This window comes from Diospyros lotus, chromosome 14 (genome assembly GCF_014633365.1).
Source record: "Diospyros lotus cultivar Yz01 chromosome 14, ASM1463336v1, whole genome shotgun sequence".
In the NCBI taxonomy this organism is placed as follows: domain Eukaryota; kingdom Viridiplantae; phylum Streptophyta; class Magnoliopsida; order Ericales; family Ebenaceae; genus Diospyros; species Diospyros lotus.
In genome coordinates this window covers 35,649,625-35,671,122 of record NC_068351.1, presented here as the reverse complement: position 1 = coordinate 35,671,122, position 21,498 = coordinate 35,649,625, and the positions used below count along the sequence as shown (strand labels likewise).

The following is a 21,498-nucleotide window of genomic DNA, read 5'->3' as shown; positions in this document are numbered from 1 at the left end:
GAAGCCTTCAATTTCCATCTCTCTACGCGCATTGGTGTTCGTTACACACATTGGCGGGACGGAGACGAAGACGAAGACGGAGAAGGAGGAGATGTCTTCGATTTGATTGAACCGACGAGATCATCCGTAAGATTTTCCTCTGTTTTGCTCTGCAGAACTCTGCCTGTTCTTGATCTTCGTTAATTTTAACGCTTCTTTCGCTGTTATTTACATTTTGATTCGCTTGCTTCTCCAATTGAAATCCAGAAAATGATAGAAGCCTCGTTCTTCGCATGCAATTCTGCATTCGAACCGAACCGTTGGGATCTTTTTCATTTCTTTTTACGAATTTCGGAATTCACATCACTGGCATCTGTGCTTGTTTGGTCTCTCTGTTTTTCTGCGTATTCGAATGCTTAGTTATCCAATTGAACACAAGTACATAGATCATAGATGTATATGGATCCAACCTAAATGGAGAGAGAAAAAAATTCTTTCTCTTTTTCTCCTTTCTTCAAAACTTTTAAGTTGCCTATGCTTATGTGAATTTCGAATCAGAAGATCTTTAGGTCTTTAGGACTGGAAACAAGAAAAAGAAAGAAAGAAAAACTAATCAATAAAGATGTAAATACTTTTTTATAGGTTGAAGCTCTAGAAAATGTACAACTGAAACTGATGTCTGGACACAAATGTCTCTTTAAAAGGCAAAGACTTGCCTGCATGAATACCTATAACAAAAAAAACAAAGAATGAAGATCATCATCATCATCATAAGCCTCAGTCTCACAGGTAGCGTTGGAATTCTAGCACCCCAATCAATTTCTATGCTTAGCCATATCTTCTGCAATGCCATTATATCTCATGCTATATATATGTGTGTGTGTGTGTTTCTCACCAAGTTTTATTGGATTTTTCTCTATTTTTTTTGCTATTAACTTTTTCAATTCCCTTAGTTGGACTCCTAAATGCATTTATCGAACTGAAGATATAAATATAACTAAAGTTATGGAATTTCATTTGCATTATTATATCCTAAAACCAAATTAATTTCTTAGCTTTAGTCTATATTTATCACATTTGAGATTTAAGAATCCATTACGAAGGAAAAGTGCGTATTACCAAATCTCTTCAAAATCTGGAAGTTTCTATCTCTAGCTGGTAAGAACATTACTAAGCCTTAATCTCACTAAGTGTGGTTTTCCTTGTCAATGATATATTTCTTAACGTTTTTAATCCCCAACTGAAATTTTAATATCTAACTACAAGTTCTATTGGTTTTAACATTTCCTCTTTACTTGGGAACTTTAATAATCCATCTAGATTAAGATTTGACTTTGTCAGTACATGAACGTTAAGTCAACGACGTAAGGTTCTTCGCATGATGAGAATAGCGTTGTGAAAAAAAGGAATTTATCAAGCTAATAATAAAAGAAAAAATTATCTTTTTCTTAATCATAATCAATCTATTCTCTTGTGTCAATGTTGTTGTAATTTTTTTTTTTATAAAAGACATCTTTAGTTGTGTTGAGTGTATGTTCAACTAAAATGTTGAAGAAAAAAAAACCGTTCTAAGTGTCAAAGTATCCAATGTGAGTTTTTATAAATTTAGAAAAAAATCCATGCAACTTAAGTACCATGAGTTAAATGTTAGAAGGGCTCATATGTGTACATAGGATCCACTTACAGCATGTTATAGTGATATGCATTAATTTGTCCCTGGTGTATATAACTGTGAATATATAGCAAATCACAACTGAAGCGAATTAGCTAAATGGTGGACGATGTAGAATTGGTTATCATTTTGCATACAGCGAAAATATTGTTTTCTGCAATTAATTCAAGGTGATGGAATTGGACAATCTGTATGCAATCTCTAGACTCACAGCCACCTGTTTGTACAGTTCTGAGTTAACCAAACTGATGGACATGTATTTTCCTATGTTGGAGCTGGAGTATATTTGCAGAAGCACCATAGGTGGTGCAACAAGACAGTAAATAATGAATCTTGACATTAAAGCACACATGGGCTTGAATTGATTTATTTAATTTTTTAGTTTTTCCATTCTCGCACACCCCACAGATGGTATGTGTGGGTGTGGTGCATTATTAGTTGCATGTATTTTCTATTTACAGTACATGTTTGCTCTTAAAGAACCATCAATCCTCCCCACCACTCCCCTCAAATTCATTAGAAATTTTAGAATAACATGAATAGAAAAACATATTGCAGGGGAATTATGGCAACCAAAGGGAATCCAGGAGACAACAGAACTAGGACTTCTGTGTATGTCTTTATTGTTGCTGGGCTATGCTGTTTCTTTTACCTTTTGGGTGCATGGCAGAGAAGTGGTTTCGGTAAAGGAGACAGCATTGCTTTGGAGATAACTAAAAAAGCGGACTGCAGTATCCTCTCTAATCTTAATATAGAGACTCAGCATAATGAAGCAGGGACTGTTGATGATCCAAAGTCAGGAATCAAGGTTTTTGAGCCATGCGATGATCGTTACATTGATTACACTCCCTGCCAAGATCAAATGCGAGCAATGACTTTCCCTCGAGAAAATATGAACTACAGGGAGAGGCATTGTCCTCAGGAGGCAGAGAAACTGCACTGTCTTATTCCTGCACCAAAAGGGTATGTAACCCCATTTCCTTGGCCCAAGAGTCGTGACTATGTCCCATATGCAAATGCGCCGTACAAGAGCTTGACGGTTGAGAAGGCAGTTCAGAATTGGATCCAGTACGAAGGTAGTGTGTTTAGATTCCCAGGTGGTGGAACACAGTTTCCTCATGGGGCTGATGCATATATTGATCAACTTGCTTCAGTGATCCCAATAAACAATGGAATGGTTAGAACTGCTCTGGATACTGGTTGTGGGGTAAGTCAAAAGTTTATAATAACATCCCTGATTCTGTTTTAATCTGTTTGATTGTCCTGCATTTAGTTCCAGTCCACCTTCAGTGTCTTTTTTCTTTTGAGTATTAAGACCAATATGGCTAATCGCACTCTTTTTTTTTACACATTGTATGCATTGCGGAATTCTTGATATCTTCTTAATAGGAGTTTAATTTACTTTTTCCTTTTTTCAATGAGATATATTAGTCTGTTTGGCTTCCTTGTCTGAGCTGCTTGTTTTGCTGGACTGGTGAGTTATGTTAACAATTGACCTTATTGCTACTGGTTTTATGTCAGGTTGCAAGTTGGGGTGCATACCTGTTAAAAAGAAATGTTATAGCTATGTCGTTTGCACCAAGAGACTCACATGAAGCACAAGTTCAGTTTGCTTTAGAAAGAGGGGTGCCTGCAGTTATAGGTGTTCTTGGAACAATACAGCTACCATACCCATCAAGAGCATTCGACATGGCTCACTGTTCTCGTTGCCTGATTCCATGGGGTGTAAATGGTGAGTTGTTACTGAAGTAGATTGCCTTCTGATATTTTATGTGATAAGATGGTTTATGGGTTGTAACTATCTGAGGCTTTCTAGCCTTCAGGACATGTCAATGAGCTTATAAGATCATAAATTTGGGCACTGAGGGACAAATTACTTTCTCCATCAAGACTAACTTAAAATGAATGGAGTATGTAAGACTGGGATGAGCTAGAATGGCTAGTATGAGTTCATAATTATACAAACATTAGAAAAATTACTTGTTATTTTGTTGTCATTCGTTCTTTATCTTTGGGCATGTTCTAGATCATGCTTGGATGTTGAGTAGTAGTTGTATTTTTTAGCAAGAGTTGAGTGTTATATGCATGTATATTTTTGTATTGGATGTTTTATAATGGCATCACTGGATTTGTATCCGTAGATGGGATATACATGATGGAAGTTGATCGAGTTCTTAGACCTGGTGGATACTGGGTACTGTCAGGTCCTCCCATTAATTGGAGGACTAATTATCAAGCATGGCAGCGTCCAAAAGAGGAACTTGAAGACGAACAGAGGAAGATTGAAGAGATTGCCAAACTTCTTTGCTGGGAAAAGAAGCATGAGAAGGGCGAAATTGCCATCTGGAGGAAAAAAGTAAATAAGGAGTATTGCCCTGGGCGAGATTCTCATGTCAAAATGTGTGAATCTAAAAATTCAAATGACGTCTGGTATACTTCTATACTTGGTAACCCTTTGATACTCTACCAGATTCTTGAATGTTGACAGCCAAAGGGTTGAATTTATTCTGCTTGTTCAGGTGCAATATCCTAAACCTAAATGAAGCCATGCTAAAACCTCGTAATTCTAATTTTCAATTTTTGTTTAAGTACTCTACTGTTTTTCTACTAATCCTGATAATTTCTCCAACTGATAGCAAGAAATCACATGGACAAAACCTTTGTCTATGTTATCTATTTCCATAGCTGTGTGTCTCCTTGCCTGCTGCCTTCTCCTTGGCATTCATGAAAACTTAAAAGGATAATCAATTGGGACAGATTGGGAAAAGCATGGAGACTTAAGAATTTAAAAGGTTCAAAATAATGGATTTTGATATGACCTCAAGTTGTCTTTCTTCCTTTATCTGTTCAGCAAATGTGGTGGCCTTGAGTCATTACATTTGAAGATTCAAATTTTTATCATGGTTTAGGGACTTCTTTTAAATAATTTTGCATAGTTTTAAACATTAGGAAACTTCTGGGAGATTTTTTTAGCTTCTGATTTCTTATGCTCTATGGTGGTTAGGTACAAGAGGATGCAGAAATGCGTAACTCCTTATCCAGAGACTAGTAATCCAGATGAAGTTGCTGGTGGTGAATTGAAACCATTCCCAGATCGACTTGAAGATACTCCTCCCAGCATAGCCAAGCTGTCAGTTCCTGGAGTCTCTGTTGAGTCATTCCAAGATGATAACAAATTATGGAAGAAACATCTGAAAGCTTATAAGAGGATCAATAAGATCATTGACTCTGGAAGATACCGCAATATTATGGATATGAATGCTGGCTTAGGAAGTTTTGCCGCAGCTATTGAATCTCCTAAATTATGGGTTATGAATGTCATGCCAACCATAGCAGAGAGAGACACACTTGGTGTTATATTTGAACGGGGCTTGATCGGCATATATCATGATTGGTATGTTTCTGAAAAATATTTTGTATCTATTTGGCTATTGCTCCATGATCTCAATTTCATGGCTTTGGTTTTATCTAGAATATGACTGGCTCAAATTGTATTTAGGATCCATATATGGTCTAGGACCTGTATAGAGAAAGCAGATAGAGAAAGGAGGTAGAGAGAATGATCTGATGCCAAAATTGGTTTAGGAACAAGAGAATGAGAGAGAGAGAGAGAGAGAGAGAATGGAAAGAGACATGATATATTACACGAGTAGAGCATGGATTATAGTGAAGTGTGAAAGGAGACAAGATCTATTGAGGAGGAGGAAGAGAGAGAAGGGAGCAATTCTCTAACAATTTTTAACAATAATCAATTCCGGCTAATGATATACAATAGGTAGAAATTTTGACTACAGATAAAAAAAAAAAGACATAATTAAAGTTAAATTCTTAATTCTAAAGAAAATAATGAAAATATAATTCTTAAACAATCCCAAGTATGAATCTCCTACCAAACTATGAGAATAGGAAGATACATTCGATCAGCTGTTCCTGGAAAGCAGCCTGATTCTTGAAGCAATATTCTGAGAAGTGAATAACTAGGTTGCTTGACAAGGGAAATGTGTTGCTTAAGTATAATTTACTGGTCGCCTGTTTGAGGAAGGAAAACATGAATTACGAAAATGTGAGCATATGACTTTACAATGCAGTCCAAGTATAAAACTAATTAATGTTGGGAAGAAAAATCCTTTAATTAAGGTAGCTTACAACAGCTTGGCTACTCTATCTCTCCCTCTCTCTCTCTCCCTTTTTGGTTTAGGAAGGTGATTTAGTATACTACTACAATTTGTTCTTTGAAATGCTACAAGCAAAAATATCTGAAACTCTTTCTTTCTGCTACTGGGATCGCTATAGATGATGTCTATGTCAGGCTGCTATTTGTACAATTATCAAATTTTTGTTACAGAAATCTTTTGCTTCCTTTTGCATTTCTTCATAGATGAGTAAGAGATTGAAGATTTATCATCTTTCTTCCATCTATGAATAGTTTTGTTATATGGAATACTTGCTATTGTATTTTTCTTTTCTTCCTTGAGCCAACTACTTCTCTTCATCTTTTCTTATAGCCCTCGTCAAATATACAAACATCGTTACATCCTCATTGCATGCACTTCAACTTTGACATTTCTGCATTTCTTTTCTCCTCTGATGTGTTTCTTTTGTGTTTCATCTTCCTACTCTTTTAAATTCTTCAGGTGTGAAGCCTTCTCCACATATCCAAGAACATATGACCTCATTCATGCGAATGGTGTTTTTAGCTTATACAAGGACAAGTAAGTTTTTCTCAACTCTTAAATCCCCTCATCCTGTTGAAGAATGAGGCCCAATCTCTGTCATTTGAACCTTCTGAGCTAATTGACTTGTGCAATGTACCTCCACACAAATTCGGATTCCCTAATCCACGTATATTACACGAAGTGTCTTAATCTAAGATGGACTGTCAACCACTTTGGTGGTACTCCGGTGTACAACTATGACCACTGGATCAGACATTTCATTCAGTGATAACTACACTGTCCAACTGGCCTGCAAGTTTGATCAGATATATATGCTGTTAATTGAGAGCAAGCTTCAGGACAAGTAACTCAATGAGTTGATCCTATTGAAAATGGTGCAGATTTATACAGATGGATATCCTCTAAGTTAACACTACAGCAACTGAATGCCTGAATGCTTCCTGTTTTCGCATTAACTATGCAGGTGCAACGCGGAGGACATTCTTCTAGAAATGGACAGGATCCTACGACCTGAAGGTGCAGTCATATTTCGCGACCAAGTGGATGTTCTTGTCGAGGTGAAAAGAATCGTGTTGGGTATGAGGTGGAACACCAAGATGGTGGATCATGAGGATGGACCTCTTGTCCCTGAGAAGGTATTGTTTGCTGTTAAGCAGTACTGGGTTGCTGGAGATAGCAACTCCACATCCTTGCAGTGAATGGAGAAGCAAAGGAAGATCATAAGCAGAGGTAGCAGTTTTTGCAGTTTTTGTTCTTCAGTTGTCATAGATTAAGCTAATTGGTTTCTAATCTGATATTTATGTGCTGTTTCAGCTTTTAACTAAAGATTTGCTTCTTCAGTTGCCAAGTTCTGTAAGCAGAGATTTTGCCTCATTATACATTTTTCTTTAGCATATTTACAAATGCACTGATCAAATACATTTACTGACTAAATTTGCTGTTTCTTTATCACAACGTTTAGCACATAAAATCATTCATTATTGTTCAGACTTTTCCTCTCATTTTACAAATTATTCCTCACGAGGCACATTGCTTGTTATCATTTACAAATTCACATCATCCAATTGTGTTTTCTATTTGAACATTTGGTTCAAAGAATAACGTTTTTTGTTATATCAACATCATATAAAGTCATATTTCACTATATGACTCGAATACATGAATTTTATCTCACCAGTCATTTCTATTTATAATCTTTTTGTTATAAGGTTCTTATAATTCATATAATAACTAAATGTTTTTCACCGAGTTTTTCTCTTCTTTTTTTTTTGTTAGCTATTTATTATATTTCATCAATTATTTAATTGAAGTTGCATCTTTTTACTTTAATTTTATTATAAATAATCTCATTTTTAAGTGTATCTATTTTAACATTCTAAGGAAACATATCTAATCATAGACTACCCTAAAGCAATTAAGAAAAGCATCCTGGTGACGTTGAAAATAAGTGAAATGAATACATATTCAAGTTTTGCATGATTAATTAATAGAATTCACTAACAAAATACCTTAAAATAATTATGTAGTTCTTATTTGTCGATATATTTTTCTTATCAAATTTAAATAAATTTTAAATCTCTTTATAATAATAATAATTTTTAATTTTATTGGGTGGAGTCAACCATATCAAAATTTAATTATATTTGCTTTTGTGGGGTTAATTTAAACCTTTTTTATCCCGTCAATGCTTTCCATTATGGGCCTAGGCTTGTATTTGGGCCGTCAGTCACAAGAAGGGAAAATAGCTTTTTTCAGTCCAATGGCCCCTTCCAATGGTTGGGCCTAAACTTCGTTTTGGCCCATTATTTGCGAGAAAGAAAAGGCTTCCTTTCAGCTTGGGCCTATAGCTCTTTTAAAGTTCCCTTCCTCCACAATCCACAACCCATTATATTTATTTACTTTATAACTGGGATAAAAATAAAATTTAATATTCTTAAATAAAATATTAATAAAAATATAAAATACATGTCATTAATATATCAGAAATACTATTTGAATACTCAAGAGTGATATTTGATGTGATATTCTTTATATTGATGTATTGTATTACGTGTTTAATAAATATAAATAAATATATAAAATACTAATACAAAAATATCATTTTAAAATATCCAAATAACGTTTTCATTCAAATATATTTTTGGTTAAAAAAATTAAAATAAGTTATTGTATTTTACTACTAATTTAACATGATCCTTGTAATATGAAATACCCAAAATTACTAAACAATCCCAAAATATTTTCAAAATTATGGAAATAGTCTCATGTCGACGTCCAATTTCATCTAACGGTGATTTATAGGTTCGCAATAAAGTAAATGAGTCCAAATGTAAGGAAGAAAAACAAAATAGAATGAACAAAATAAATTTTTGCGTGGTTCTATTAGAACGATATCTATTTTACGACTATTCTCTAATTATTCTAGCAAAGTCACTGTATGATATTTTGATTGTTGTTTTTCTTACAATGGTCTTTTTGACCCTTGTCTTGTTTATGGTAAGGGGCAATTACAATAATATAAGGATATAAAAATATAAGGATGATATAATGAGAGGCAAATTATCCTCATCATCTACATAAAATTAGGAATGAGATTCTCATTATGAGAGATATGACTTATCTTAGATAAAGTGAGTGAGTCCCTACCTTTGGCTGTTCAATAGATTTGTTGTCTATGGGAGATGAAAGATTAGAACAACAAGTTAAACGGTTAGGCCAGTGAGCTAGAAACATTATTGGAAACTCGTTGGGTATATCGTTGACAGCTCGATGGAAACCTTGCTAGGAACTTGCTTGATTCCGCAATCTAAGCTCGGATTTCAGCAATATATGAATTTATCTTGACGAGCTCGGATGAGCCTACTAGACTTTAGACAATTAAGCCAACTATTGGGTCAAGACCTGGCCGTTTAGTTATTTTCAAAAAATACCCAAAACATTTTTTTCAATATAACTTAGTATTTCGTTTTCGGTGGATCAAATTTTAAGTCTATATTAGCCATTATGGTATACTCAATGATGTTTTAATTTTACTAATTAATAATATTTAATTTTTAATTAAAATAAATTTAGATTTAAATAGTTATATTTGTATATTTTTAAAATACGAAGGCCAATTTACCCTCAATCTTAAATTATAATAATTTATTTAATTAATATTTAAATATAATAATTAATTTAACTGGAAGACTAAAATATATGAACTTATTTTACATTTCACCGAACAAAATAAAAATGAAAAGCTAATAAGATTCCAGCCCATGGGCCGAGGCCCGAGGGTGCCAGAAATTGAGCTAACATGGTCCACAAACCTTCTAAGTGATCCAGTTTGCTTCGTTGCCCACCGTTGATCTTTAGTATCATCCTCATCAATCTCGTGTCGCCATCGTGTCGCGTTTCCATTCGAAGCAACCTTTTGCTCTCGCAGAGGACGGACGCAGCGGATGACGGACCCCTCAAAAACCCTAAACTCGTACTCTTTTTTAATCCCAAAACCCTAAACTCATATTCGCTCCTCTCTCTTCTCTCCCTCCCCTCCCCTCCTCTGTCTTGCTCCGTGGTTCTCTGTGCGTGGCGCTGTGAATTAGAGGGGGAGAAGTGACCTAGGGTTTGTAGCAGATGGCCGGGGACAAGGGCAAGAAGCTCAAGGTTGGAGAGGAAAACGCAGAGCACAACATTGACGGAGACCTAGTCCTCTCCATCGAGAAGTTGCAGGAGATCCAGGACGAGCTTGAGAAAGTATATCATTCTCCCTCTTTTTACCCTTGTTCGCTTTTGTAGAAAATAGGGAACAAACGATGGGAAAAAGTTTTTGACTTCGATTTCATAGGTTGTTTTCGTAGGATTCAGGGAGGACGAAATGAAGATTTACCTTAGCAGCTAATAATTCTTGGTTTTCAGCGTGTTTGTGCTTGTATTTTTTATGTATACATGCTTGTTTGCTTTGATTGTGGTATGCGGGTTTCTGTTTTCCCGATGTTAGTGTGTATGAGAAGTTTCAATGCGGTTGAATTATTCTTGCTAGTTTTGTTCAGGGATTTTTTTTTTTTTTTTTAGAATTTGGAATTTTGGAAGGAATGGAGAAAGAAAAATATAGAAAAAAGAGTGCAGAGATTGAAGCTAAATTTTCTCTCTTTTTTTGGTTGGCCTGTAAATATGAGAAGACTTGAACTCATACTTCTTAAAGATCAAATTTTGGATCGGTTATTCTAACAAAGTGCGTGTAGAGAAAGTTGTATTATTTTTGCTAAAGTTTGTATTCTTGTACTAAGTAAAGCGGATGCATGGATCCGAGTTTCCCTTACATCATTGGACGACATTAAAAGTTACATGCTTGGCATGCAAAAGAATTTAATATTATGTGATTCACATAATCGACTTTTGCTTATGTAAATATATATATATATATATATTTGTTTCCCTTTACAGCAGGTAGTATCTTAGGGTATCCATAATAATTTGGATATGTTGTTTAGCAATCAATTGGTTAATAGAATTTTGTAAATAAGGCGAGGGGTTTGATCACTAAATGTGTTATTTTGTCTTTTGTTTGTCTCTTTGTAGTTCCAAGTTATTGGTTCTTTTGAAAATAGAAGTAGCGTAATGTGTCAAATGTCACATTCCAAATTTAGAGGACTGCCAGGCATGTCGTTTGTTTATGCTGTATCGATGTTGGAAGTAGTGCTAATGTGCCCATGAGGATAGGTTTGTTCAAATGTCACATCCCGGATTTGGTGGACTGCCGGTCATATCTTTAGTATATACCTTGTTGATGTTGGAAGTATTTGTAATGCGCCCATGTGATAAGTGTGTTCACACTTCACATCCCAAATTTAGAGGACTGCCGGTCATGTCTTTTGTATATCCTGTATCGATGTGGGAAGTATTGGTAATGCACCCATGAGTATAAGTGTAATAATATTAACACTTAAGACCTTACATCATATTTCTTTATATCCACATTTTCATTTATGGTGTTGTTATATTCCATACGTGTAGTAGGTTGGCTTTATTGTGCAAGGACATATCAACTGATTTTTTAATGGACCTACCATTTCTCATTCTTTTTTGCTTGGTTACAGATCAATGAAGAAGCAAGTGATAAAGTATTGGAAGTAGAGCAGAAATACAATGAGATACGCAAGCCTGTTTATGACAAGCGGAATGATATCATCAAAGGGATTCCAGACTTCTGGTTAACTGCTGTTAGTGATCTATCCTTTTCTATTTTGTTCTGCTCTTACTGGCAAATGTAAAAAAAAAAATAGTCAATTTTTTCATGAAGTGTATAAGGCGGCTATTGTGTAACCGTGTTCATCTTTATGTTCTTTTCATATCTGTTTTATTGAAATGACTATTCCTTGTTCTATGCAGTTTTTGAGTCATCCTGCTCTTGGTGACCTTTTGACAGAAGATGACCAGAAGGTTTGATTTTTGTTCTCATGTACATTAGAATATATCACGTGGTGATTTGATGAGTGTAATGTTCTTCCTTCCCAATACTGTGCTACTGCTATTTATTTGATGTATAATCTTTGAACTCTTTAAGCCTATTTAGTTTTGCTGATGATATATGATATCACTGATTACTACATTTGGATGCTTGTTTTCCTTCTAATTCTGAGTTGACAATGGGAATCTTTTGGTACTAGATATTTAAGTATCTAACTTCACTTGAAGTGGAAGATTTTAAAGATGTGAAGTCAGGTTACTCTATTACATTTGTAAGTATTCTTTACTGATTTAACATTGAGAGCTTTATCTGAAATTTTTTGTCCTTAATTTTTCTTATGACCTTGAGTTTCTGTGGTATCCTTGTTTGTACTGAGTCTTTATTCTAGGTTTAGATGGGAGTTTAATAAGTTTCTTTCTTATCTTCATCAGAATTTCAACCCGAATCCATACTTTGAAGGCACAAAGCTAACAAAGACTTTTACCTTCCTTGACGAAGGAATAACAAAAATTACTGCAACTTCAATTAAGTGGAAAGAGGGCATGGTAAGTGCTTTTTGTTTATGTATTTCTTTCATACTCTTCTATACTTTGGTTCATCTGAATGTTTTCAACTTGTGAAGGGAATTCCCAATGGAGTTGCTCACGAGAAGAAAGGTAGCAAGCGGCCTCATGCAGATGAAAGGTAGTTTTGTACAGCCTTTACCACTTGGATCTAATCATGTGATACTCAACTTTTTGTACTCTGTTATGAGAAATAATAATGATTAAACAGTAAATTTGATAACAATGTTTATTATTGGTTTCCCTTCCTTCTCCCTGCACCCCAAGTTGTGGTGCAAGGAAAAATGGGATGTGGAAGGGGGCAGGAAGGCACACCCTTCTCCACCCTGTTCTCACTCCCTTCCGTTATATAACCTGCTCTAAAACTAGGGAATGGGTTCCCCATCCCTCCATTCTGTCTCCCTAGCCTGCATCCAAACAAGGGTTAGTTGTTTTGGGATCCTAGCCTATAAATATGGCTGATGGGTGTAACCCAAATATATGGTCTTGATGATGAATGAAAGGTAAGTTTTTAAAGAGCTTTGAGTTCTGTCTCCCTCTTCCCCTTGCTCTTCTTTTTTCTTCATCTCATCCCTGTGTAGTTGTATTATTCCTCACTTGCTAACTTCCCTTCTTCTCTGCACTCTGTTTCTGTTCTCTTCTCTTTCTCTCACGCTGCCTTCTCTCCTTTGTTTTCTTTTTCATCTCTTCCTCCCCATTTGTCCTGCATCAAAGTAGTAGCCTAGTCTTATACTAAGAATGAAAACCCTGGCATAATTCTGACCACAGTTTGCCAGTTTACGTGGATTGTTTAATGTGCAATTAAAAGCTTATTCTTCTGCTTTATCTGGCTGCAGCTTCTTTACGTGGTTCAGTGAAACTGAGCAGAAAGATGATATGGATGAAATTCAGGATGAGGTCAATTTGTTGCTTTTGCAGGTTGTAAAGAATCTGTTTCTAATATTGGAAGCAACATTATCTAAAACCCTTTAAACTTTTTCAGGTTGCAGAGATAATCAAGGAGGATCTATGGCCCAATCCACTCACTTATTTTAACAATGTAACTACTTTTGCTTTTCTTCTGTCTAGTTTTCTTAAAACATCATTGTTGTTCTATTGTGGTCTTAAAATTCCTTTCTCTTAATCTGTTTATCAAATGGTTATTGATGACTTCCATAGGATGCTGATGAAGAAGATGCCGATGGGGAAGAAGGTGATGAAGAGGTAAATTAGGATTCTATTGATTAATCTTTTTGTCCTTTCTTGGTAGATCATTTCTTCATAGTTTTACATGGCCAGCCTTCTTGATTTTCTGATTGGCTATCCCCCAAAGTTGTTAGCCTTATTCCTTTCTTATTTCTTAAAATAATTCATGCTTGATTTGCTCCATGTGAGGTTGGAAGTATGCTTTACATTGCTGTACTAGGTACAGTTAAAACTAAAGAAAACTTGGTTAAAAGTACCTAAACATGACGGTCTAATATTCGTGCAAGAGATATGACCTTAAGATGGGGATAGTAAGAAAACTAGAATCCATTTAGTTTGACTCCATCTAATAGGTTAAGGTTGGTTTTTTTTTTTTTTTTGGGGGGGGGGGGGGGGAGTTCTTTATAATTATTTCAAATATGTAGTTGAAGCATGCCCCTGAGGCAACTCAGTTCTCGATTATCCAACCAATTCAAACACTGAAGCAACAGAAGTGTGTGTGCAGAATCTCCATCTTTTGCATTGTCCTGTGTGCGACTCTCATGTGTAGTCAAACCACCCCATATAGTATGCCAATCCTCACATTTATGAGGTTCCAGAGCTCAAAACAGAAATAGCTATACCAATGCACCCCAATGGGGGTAACACACCCAATACACACTTGCCTAGAAACATCCACTAGAAAGCAACCGTGTGTCGCCTGCTATGCTTCAGGGTCTAAGCATGCGCCGCCATAGTCTAGTCTGAGAGCTAGGCATCAGCCTCTATGCATTTCCGGAAGACCAGTAGCGAACCAGGTGAGTCCCAATTGAACACTGTTGTTATATGTTTAAGAATGTGTTTATTCTTGTAGCATAGCTGAAATGGAACCATTCCCAAGCAACCAAGCATGTTGTCAAAGCTACTTACTCAACCTAGCCTAGTTACTAGGATCTTGAGACTAGTCTCAACTTGAGAACAAGTTGTACTTTTCACATGAAATATAAGGGGGCATTTGATGAAGCTTCTAGTTTTGTTTCATTTTTTTTTTTTGGCTTTTACTTTTTTTGTCCCCTTACTTTCCTCTTTCTGCTGGAGTCATCTTTGGGACTCCCGGACTTGACCCTCATTTGTGTCTCAGTGACTATCATCTGGATTAGCAACTAAGGTTGTCAGCGGGGAGGGGAGGAGAGAGAAAACAAAATTAAGTGGAAAATGTAAAATATCTGTTAGCTGTTCACACTTTTTAATGTTTTTATTTTTTAAAAACAAAAACAATCTATTAGGGGCCTTTCAAAAATATCGTCAGATTTTATGTTTGTTTACATTTGTGATGTGTTCATCTGAGTTAGAAAAAAAATGGACACATTTTACTTGATTTTGCTTTAACTAGTGAAAAATATGAAGAAAAATTGAAAATGGTGTTTGATTTTCCTAAGTTTGTATTGAATTTTTTTATTTCAAAAGCATGATAGAATTGAATTTATTATTTTGTTAAACCTACACGAATTCAGAAAAAAAACTAAATTCCACTAAAACCTAAAAAATCTAAAAAGATAAATTCCTTAAAATTCAGAAACTTTGGAAAAATAAAAAGTAGAAAATACTGCTTATCTTCTTTATTTGCTGGGATTTTCTGCAAAACAAACAGGTGACCCAAGATCCAGCAGGCCCACCAAAAGATCAAGGTTTGATGAGCTCTGATCTGGTCCCCCCCCCCCCCCCCTCTCTCTCTCTATATATATACAGAGAGAGGAAGAGAGAGATAAAGAGACCAGATCTAGGGTTGCTGTGTTCGTTTTGCAGTGTCATCATGTTTTGTTCTCAAGTATGTGTGTGTGTGTGTGTGTGTGTGTGTGGAGAGAGAGAGAGAGAGCTGTTCTGGTGGGTTGGAGCTTTGCTTCCCAAGAATGAGCGTGGAAGGTTGAGGTTAGGGGAAGGGGAAGGGGAACTAGCAGCAATGGTGGTTGGAGCAGATATGCGACACAAGGGGGAGCCTCAAAGACACAGGAGAAGCTTGAAGGGGGAATAGCCTTTCTATCCTGTCCAAAGGAAATGGAAAAATTCATAACATAACACAAAAATGGTTTTAGACTGTTTTTAGAATCTTGAAAATTTTTGAAATGAATTTTTTGACTTTTGGAAATGGTGTTTTCGTTGTCCGTTTCATTTATTATGTAATGAAGCGGACATTTTGGAATTGGAAGCGTTTTTAAACACAGCTTTAAATGCCAATTTGTGTTTTGTTGCTGATAATGAAAATGGAAACAGAAAACTAGAAATAAAAAGCTTACAAACTGATCCTAAGCATATTTGATAGCCTACTGTCCTATGAATATGATGCATATTATTGACGGTATAACACGTTGGAAGCTTTGCCACTAGGCAATATCCAGTATCATGGCCATCCATTGCTTAACCTGCAAAGTAAGCTATAGGCTGCCCCTAATTCACCGTCCACCAGACACTTGGTATTTTTGGGCCTGGAGTCCCCTTATAATGCATTTTGAGGACCTCTCATTTTACAAGAAAGGTTCTTCCTGCTTGAAGAGTCATAATTATTTTAGAGAAATGTACTGATTTTCAAATATGTTCTGTTGGTTGTCATAGGCTCTTGACTATTCAAACATAATAATTCAATTGTTTTGCTAAATGACTGAGTTTTCCCAAGACAAATGCCACCAAGCACCTCAAACACAGAGGTGCCATTAATGCTCTGTAAGCACCTGACGCATGCTTCCAGACATCCACTATTCCCAAGCCTATTATCTGCTGAATCCACAGACTAGTCTCAACTGTCAACTTGTAATGAAAATTGATGGCTGGGGAATAGTGATCTTTGGCTCCAAAATACTATGGTTAAGCATCAATATGAAATTAGGGCTTAACCCACTCTTCCTTTACCTGGGTCTCTTCGCTTTTTTATTTTTTTATTAGTTCCTGTTTTTATTATGGTTATTTAAATTTAGACCATTTAGCTCTAAATGCCCTCAGAATATAATGGTTTTTTACAAAAGGTATGGGTACGAATGAAGATGGATGGTGTTCTAGATCTAGAATTCATGTACCCACCCGACCTAGTGGGGTTAAGGCTTCTAATTGTTGTTGTAGCCTTAAATGTCCTCAGATTTCTTTCCTTCTCGGCATCAAACAAATTGTGGTACCGTTTGAGATGTTTCTGAGTCCACGAAATGGGATGATTCTGGAATTTTTTTTTATCCAAACATTAATTGGTCGTGTATTAGTGGATGATATATATATGGGTCCACAATGCATTGCCACTTGAAATCAAGATATCGGGATTGGATATATCATTTGATTCATAACCTTTCGAGCACACCCAATATCTATTCGAACTCTCTTACTCGTAGTATATCTTGGACCTGTTGATTATGTTATGGCTGGAGTCCTACTCATGGTGACAGGGTCGAATTGGGAGGAGCTGTGGGTATTATTGCAGGTCAATTTATTGGAGAACTTGGGACTCAATTAACAACATTAAGAACTTTTCATACCGGTGGTATATTCACAGCGGATACTGCAGAACATGTGTGTGAGCCCTGTCTTATGGAAAAATAAAATTCAATGAAAATTTGGTTCATCCAATTCGGACGTGTCATGGACATTCTGCTTATCTATGTTCTACAGATTTGTACGTAACTATTGAGATGAAGATATTATACATAAGTTAATCATGTGCCTTCTGAGATTGTTATGCAGCAGTTCCCTGGACGCCTTTGCAACCATTCTAGAAGTAGGACTTGCTGGTTCTTAAAGTGCAACTTCATCCTGTTCTGGGTGCTGTGCTTCTTTTTATTGCACCCACATAACTTTGGCTAGAAAGAAAGTTGCAAATATTTGTGTGTTCTGTTGCTGACTAGTTAACGTATCAGACTCTTCTTGATAAGGGAACTAGCTAAAGGAGTAATAGGATGAAGATAACAAGGTGTTTGTTTTAATTTTCTCAAATCATTGCTTGTGGCAGGAAAATGGCGGTGATGGTTCGGAGGAGGATGATGAAGAGGATGAGGAAGAGGACGATGATGAGGGTGAGGATGAGGATGGAAACTGAACCACATCAGCAACTGTCCTATTTATTTTGGGGTTTCACTGCTTCAATATGGCTTTGTATAAAGGGGGTTGATGAAAGTCGGAAAGGAACCAAACAGGTGGATTGCCTGCCGTGGTAGCTGGGTAGGGGTAGACATGCACGTGCTACCATATTATTATCAGTTAGAGGGTGGTGGTGGTTGTATTTTATCGTAATTTTTCTTCTTCATTTTAAGGCATTATCTTCTTGTTAACTGAGTAGGTTTTTATGGACATGGGTTTGTCCTCCCTTCCTGGTGTCTGTAGTAGGTAAAATGAATTGATGAGAGGGTATTCTAGTATTCTAGCATTTTCAACTTCTATAATATGGATGAACTGCTTTGGGAGGAGAGAGTTGAATTGAACTGCTGCTGTATGTAAACCAAAAAGAAAAATATGCTCCTTATATGACTTTGCTTTATGGAGATTTTTATGTCAGTATCTATATATCAGTATCTTGATTGATTCTTTTTTTTTTGTTTTTTTTGGTGGCGGGGGGGTGTTCTTTTATGGAGATTATTTGTTGTTACCAATACTATCAGTCCTGGATAATTAAATGTTTGATCTTCTCCTCCACAGCTACTTTCTTATGTTGTCTTCCTGTTCCTGTTCTTGCTGTTTTCTTCTTCTTCTTCTTCTTTGTGTGGCTGTGGGCAGGGAAGAGGGAAGAAACCAAACCCATCGGGCATCGGCCAGGCCTGCCCTCTCCGAATTTGGCTTCTTCCAAGCATGTTCATGGTCATGTTCCTTCATTAAGAGGACGGCATGGCATACACTATTTACTATTATGCAGAAATCAATAAAAAAAATATAAAAGATTACATTTACATTTAAGTTCAAATTAAAGACAATTTCAATTTCATTTAGCCCCTTCTCCTACTCATCCATCCTTCATTATCAATAAATATTTCAATATATATATATATATTACATTTTTCTTTTTCGAATTGTCGTCAGCAAAAAAATAAAATAACAATTATTGAAAGAACATAAAGATAATACTTTTGTAATTGTAAAATATATTTAATATATTATCATGAAGGAGTCACAGCCTTTTTTTAGAGAATAGGATACTTTAGAAATTTTGGTTATAATTATGAGGAGCTACATTCACATTAATTAATTCCTTTTTCTATGTGAATTCATTTCATACTTTTGCATATTTTATGTTTATAATTATCTAATCTCTATTAAAAACTGCTATTCTACAAACTTTTTTGTATATAAATAATCACCGAATCAATAATGAGACAACTATTTTGCTAATTTATATACTCACCCATATACCATACCATACCATACCATACATAAGTGTCTCTCATTATCTATTTTGCTATATAAATATATATATATATATCTCCATTAATATTATATTCTCTTTTATCTTTAATAAAGAGTAAAAATTCATATGATATTATTATTATTATTATTATTATAAATTAACTCATCTTTACAGTTTGTATGTAGAAGATTAGTAGTAGTGGTGGTGGTGGGCATTTTGATATTGTTATTATAATATTAATATTAATGTGTTATATAAATATAAATAATAATAATATAACATATCCTTGTTTGCTTTTCTTTAGTGAGTGAGATAAGGTCCCACCAAAGCCAACATTGTCTTTATGAATTGAATGACAAAGTAGGGCACCGCACATGCACTCTGAGCCAAAGCTTAGGGCCCTGTCCTGTCTACCCCACCCCATTCAAATTATTAATTAATAATAAATAATAAAAAAAGAAAGAAAGAAGAAGAAGCAGCACAACCCAAAGCAGCACCCTTCTTCCCTCCAATATTCAACGTCTGATTAGGAAATTATCTTAATGGATTGCTACTCTTCAATTTTAATATGAACATTCTCTCTCTCTCTCTCTCTCTCTCTCCATTGAAGCACCTGGATGTGAACTGCACCAGAGGTTGAACTAATTAAGCTCATCTCAGAACAGTTTGTTTCTCAAATAGAGATTGTTTGCGTGTTATAAGTTATCTCATGTGAGATCATGGACGAAAGAGGTGATCTTTGCAAGCAGAATTTCCCATTTCAGCTGTTGCAGAGGAAGGAAGTAGAAGAAGAAGGAGGAGGGTGGTCAAGCGCCGGCTACCCATCACAACCCCTCGCCATCCAGCACCCTCAGAAGAGAACATCCACCAAGGACCGCCACACCAAGGTGGAAGGCCGCGGCCGCCGCATCCGCATGCCGGCGCTTTGCGCCGCTAGGGTCTTCCAGCTGACCCGCGAGTTGGGCCACAAGTCCGACGGCGAAACCATCCAGTGGCTGCTCCAACAGGCCGAACCCGCCGTCTTCGCTGCCACCGGCACCGGCACCATCCCCGCCAACGTCACTTCCCTCAACATCTCGCTCCGCAGCTCCGGCTCCACCATCTCCGTCCCCTCCCAGCTTCGTTCCATCCACTTAGATCCCAACTCACAACGCCGCGCTCCGCTGGAGTTTGGTGAAGCTGAGGAGAATGCAGGTACAATACACGCACACATACATACATGGAATCTTCTTCTTCTTCTTTCATTAATTCTCTCTAAACTTCTTCTTTCATCTTAGGGAGAAAACTTTTGGCGGCGGAGCAAGAGTCGTCGACGCAGCACCAAATGGCTGGCTATTTTTTGCAGTCGAGCGCCGGAGCTGTGGCTGCAACTGCAAGTCACCCTTCTACGCCGGCGAATTTCTGGATGGCCGCTAATTCCAATAGCCAAATGCTGAGTGGCAGTGTCGATCCTATATGGGCATTCCCTCCGTCGAGCGACACCACTGGTTTATACAGAGCCCCTACTTCCAGCATCAGCGGCCTACATTTCATGCACTTTCCGACCCCAATGACCCACCAATTAGACTCCGCCGGAGCCGGCCCTGGCGTAACCGAGGGGTACGTGGACATGCTCGCCGGCTTAAACTCGTTTCGTGCGAGTGGCGGCGGCGCTTGAAATCTCACTTAATTAATTAGTGAGATAGGCGACGACCGGCCGGCATGATCCATGCTGTAGTCGGCGGTCATAATCATGATGGATCTCCAGAACGCCTAGTAGTTTCAATATTTGTAACATGCACACTGAGAAAGATTGAGCTTTTTGAGAATTTAATTTTCTCTGCAACATAACATAAGATTGGTATCTTTCTTTTAGGGTTTGCAAGAAGAAATTCTATTTTCAGCCACCCATTTTGCTCTTTGTACCCATCTTTTTTAATATACCTTAAATACTTTTATTTCAAAATTTATTTTTCTCATCTCGTAGCCATTTTCTCTCTCAATAAATTAGCGCATTTCATATGCGGCTGCCCATTCACCCCGAAGATATGATATAGTCAAGAACGCCAAATACGATGGGGTGAAGACAAAAAATAAATAAATAAATGAAAATATAGCCTTGAGATAGAAAGGGGATGCATCCAAATATATACACAGATACACATATATACATATACACACACATATACATACACAATTAGACACACACACACATACATATATATATACACACACAGACACACATATACAATTGACGACAGCCATACCCATCCACAGAGGTCATTAGCTGGCTACAATTGCCTCCATGACCCCCTTTTCTTGAAAATGCGTCCCGAACCCTAGGGTTGGGGGTCGCCTCGAACTCTTGGGTTTGGAGGCCATTAAGGCGATTCGAACATTGGGGTTCGGGAGGCCACGAATGGGGTACCGCAGGTATGGCTGGTGTCTCTGTGTATATATATGTATGTATGTGTGCGTATATATATATGTGTGTGTGTCGACGTCCGCATTTGGTCGACCGTGATTCGTTTTGTCTGTTCTGAGAAATGAATGCGAAAAGGGGAAAGAGAAGACGCACCAGAGAGATTTGAATGGTTCGATCAGCGCTCCGGCGGCCGGCACCTGCAAGCACTCCGACGCCC

The 21,498-nt window shown here is 36.8% G+C and overlaps 3 protein-coding genes across 4 annotated transcripts; all 3 read left to right on the top strand.

The window, feature by feature from the left end:
- On the top strand, window positions 1-7,044 carry LOC127790549 (probable methyltransferase PMT2). The gene is made up of 7 exons (XM_052320109.1): window positions 1-126; window positions 2,210-2,858; window positions 3,173-3,383; window positions 3,793-4,081; window positions 4,656-5,045; window positions 6,286-6,363; window positions 6,791-7,044. The coding sequence occupies exons 2-7, from the start codon at window positions 2,217-2,219 to the stop codon at window positions 7,023-7,025; spliced, it is 1,845 nt and encodes a 614-aa protein (XP_052176069.1). The 5' UTR covers window positions 1-126; window positions 2,210-2,216; the 3' UTR covers window positions 7,026-7,044.
- Window positions 7,045-9,800: 2,756 nt separating this feature from the next.
- Window positions 9,801-18,040, top strand: LOC127790328 (NAP1-related protein 2). 2 transcript variants are annotated; one of them, XM_052319778.1, is made up of 10 exons: window positions 9,801-10,065; window positions 11,409-11,531; window positions 11,701-11,751; window positions 11,979-12,050; window positions 12,211-12,324; window positions 12,402-12,463; window positions 13,179-13,260; window positions 13,325-13,381; window positions 13,501-13,545; window positions 17,492-18,040. In XM_052319778.1, the coding sequence occupies exons 1-10, from the start codon at window positions 9,946-9,948 to the stop codon at window positions 17,576-17,578; spliced, it is 813 nt and encodes a 270-aa protein (XP_052175738.1). In that variant the 5' UTR covers window positions 9,801-9,945; the 3' UTR covers window positions 17,579-18,040. The 2 variants fall into 2 exon arrangements, with proteins under 2 accessions (XP_052175738.1, XP_052175739.1); XM_052319779.1 differs by having other exon boundaries at window positions 9,802-10,065; window positions 13,179-13,239.
- Window positions 18,041-19,284: 1,244 nt separating this feature from the next.
- LOC127790442 (transcription factor TCP15-like) lies at window positions 19,285-20,789 on the top strand. Its single transcript, XM_052319963.1, has 2 exons — window positions 19,285-20,071; window positions 20,155-20,789. Exons 1-2 carry the CDS (start codon window positions 19,597-19,599, stop codon window positions 20,532-20,534), a joined length of 855 nt encoding a protein of 284 aa, XP_052175923.1. The 5' UTR covers window positions 19,285-19,596; the 3' UTR covers window positions 20,535-20,789.
- The last annotated feature ends 709 nt before the right edge of the window (window positions 20,790-21,498 follow it).

What these genes read in the sequence shown, in the direction of transcription:
- LOC127790549 (XM_052320109.1), top strand. Translation starts at nt 2,217, where the DNA reads ATGGCAACCAAAGGGAATCCAGGAGACAACAGAACTAGGACTTCTGTG. An exon ending in CTCTGGATACTGGTTGTGGG is followed by an intron (nt 2,859 to 3,172) that starts GTAAGTCAAAAG and finishes GTTTTATGTCAG; the next exon opens with GTTGCAAGTTGGGGTGCATA. An exon ending in GATTCCATGGGGTGTAAATG is followed by an intron (nt 3,384 to 3,792) that starts GTGAGTTGTTAC and finishes TTGTATCCGTAG; the next exon opens with ATGGGATATACATGATGGAA.
- LOC127790442 (XM_052319963.1), top strand. Translation starts at nt 19,597, where the DNA reads ATGGACGAAAGAGGTGATCTTTGCAAGCAGAATTTCCCATTTCAGCTG. An exon ending in TGAAGCTGAGGAGAATGCAG is followed by an intron (nt 20,072 to 20,154) that starts GTACAATACACG and finishes CTTTCATCTTAG; the next exon opens with GGAGAAAACTTTTGGCGGCG.
- LOC127790328 (XM_052319778.1), top strand. Translation starts at nt 9,946, where the DNA reads ATGGCCGGGGACAAGGGCAAGAAGCTCAAGGTTGGAGAGGAAAACGCA. An exon ending in CAGACTTCTGGTTAACTGCT is followed by an intron (nt 11,532 to 11,700) that starts GTTAGTGATCTA and finishes TGTTCTATGCAG; the next exon opens with TTTTTGAGTCATCCTGCTCT. An exon ending in CGGCCTCATGCAGATGAAAG is followed by an intron (nt 12,464 to 13,178) that starts GTAGTTTTGTAC and finishes ATCTGGCTGCAG; the next exon opens with CTTCTTTACGTGGTTCAGTG.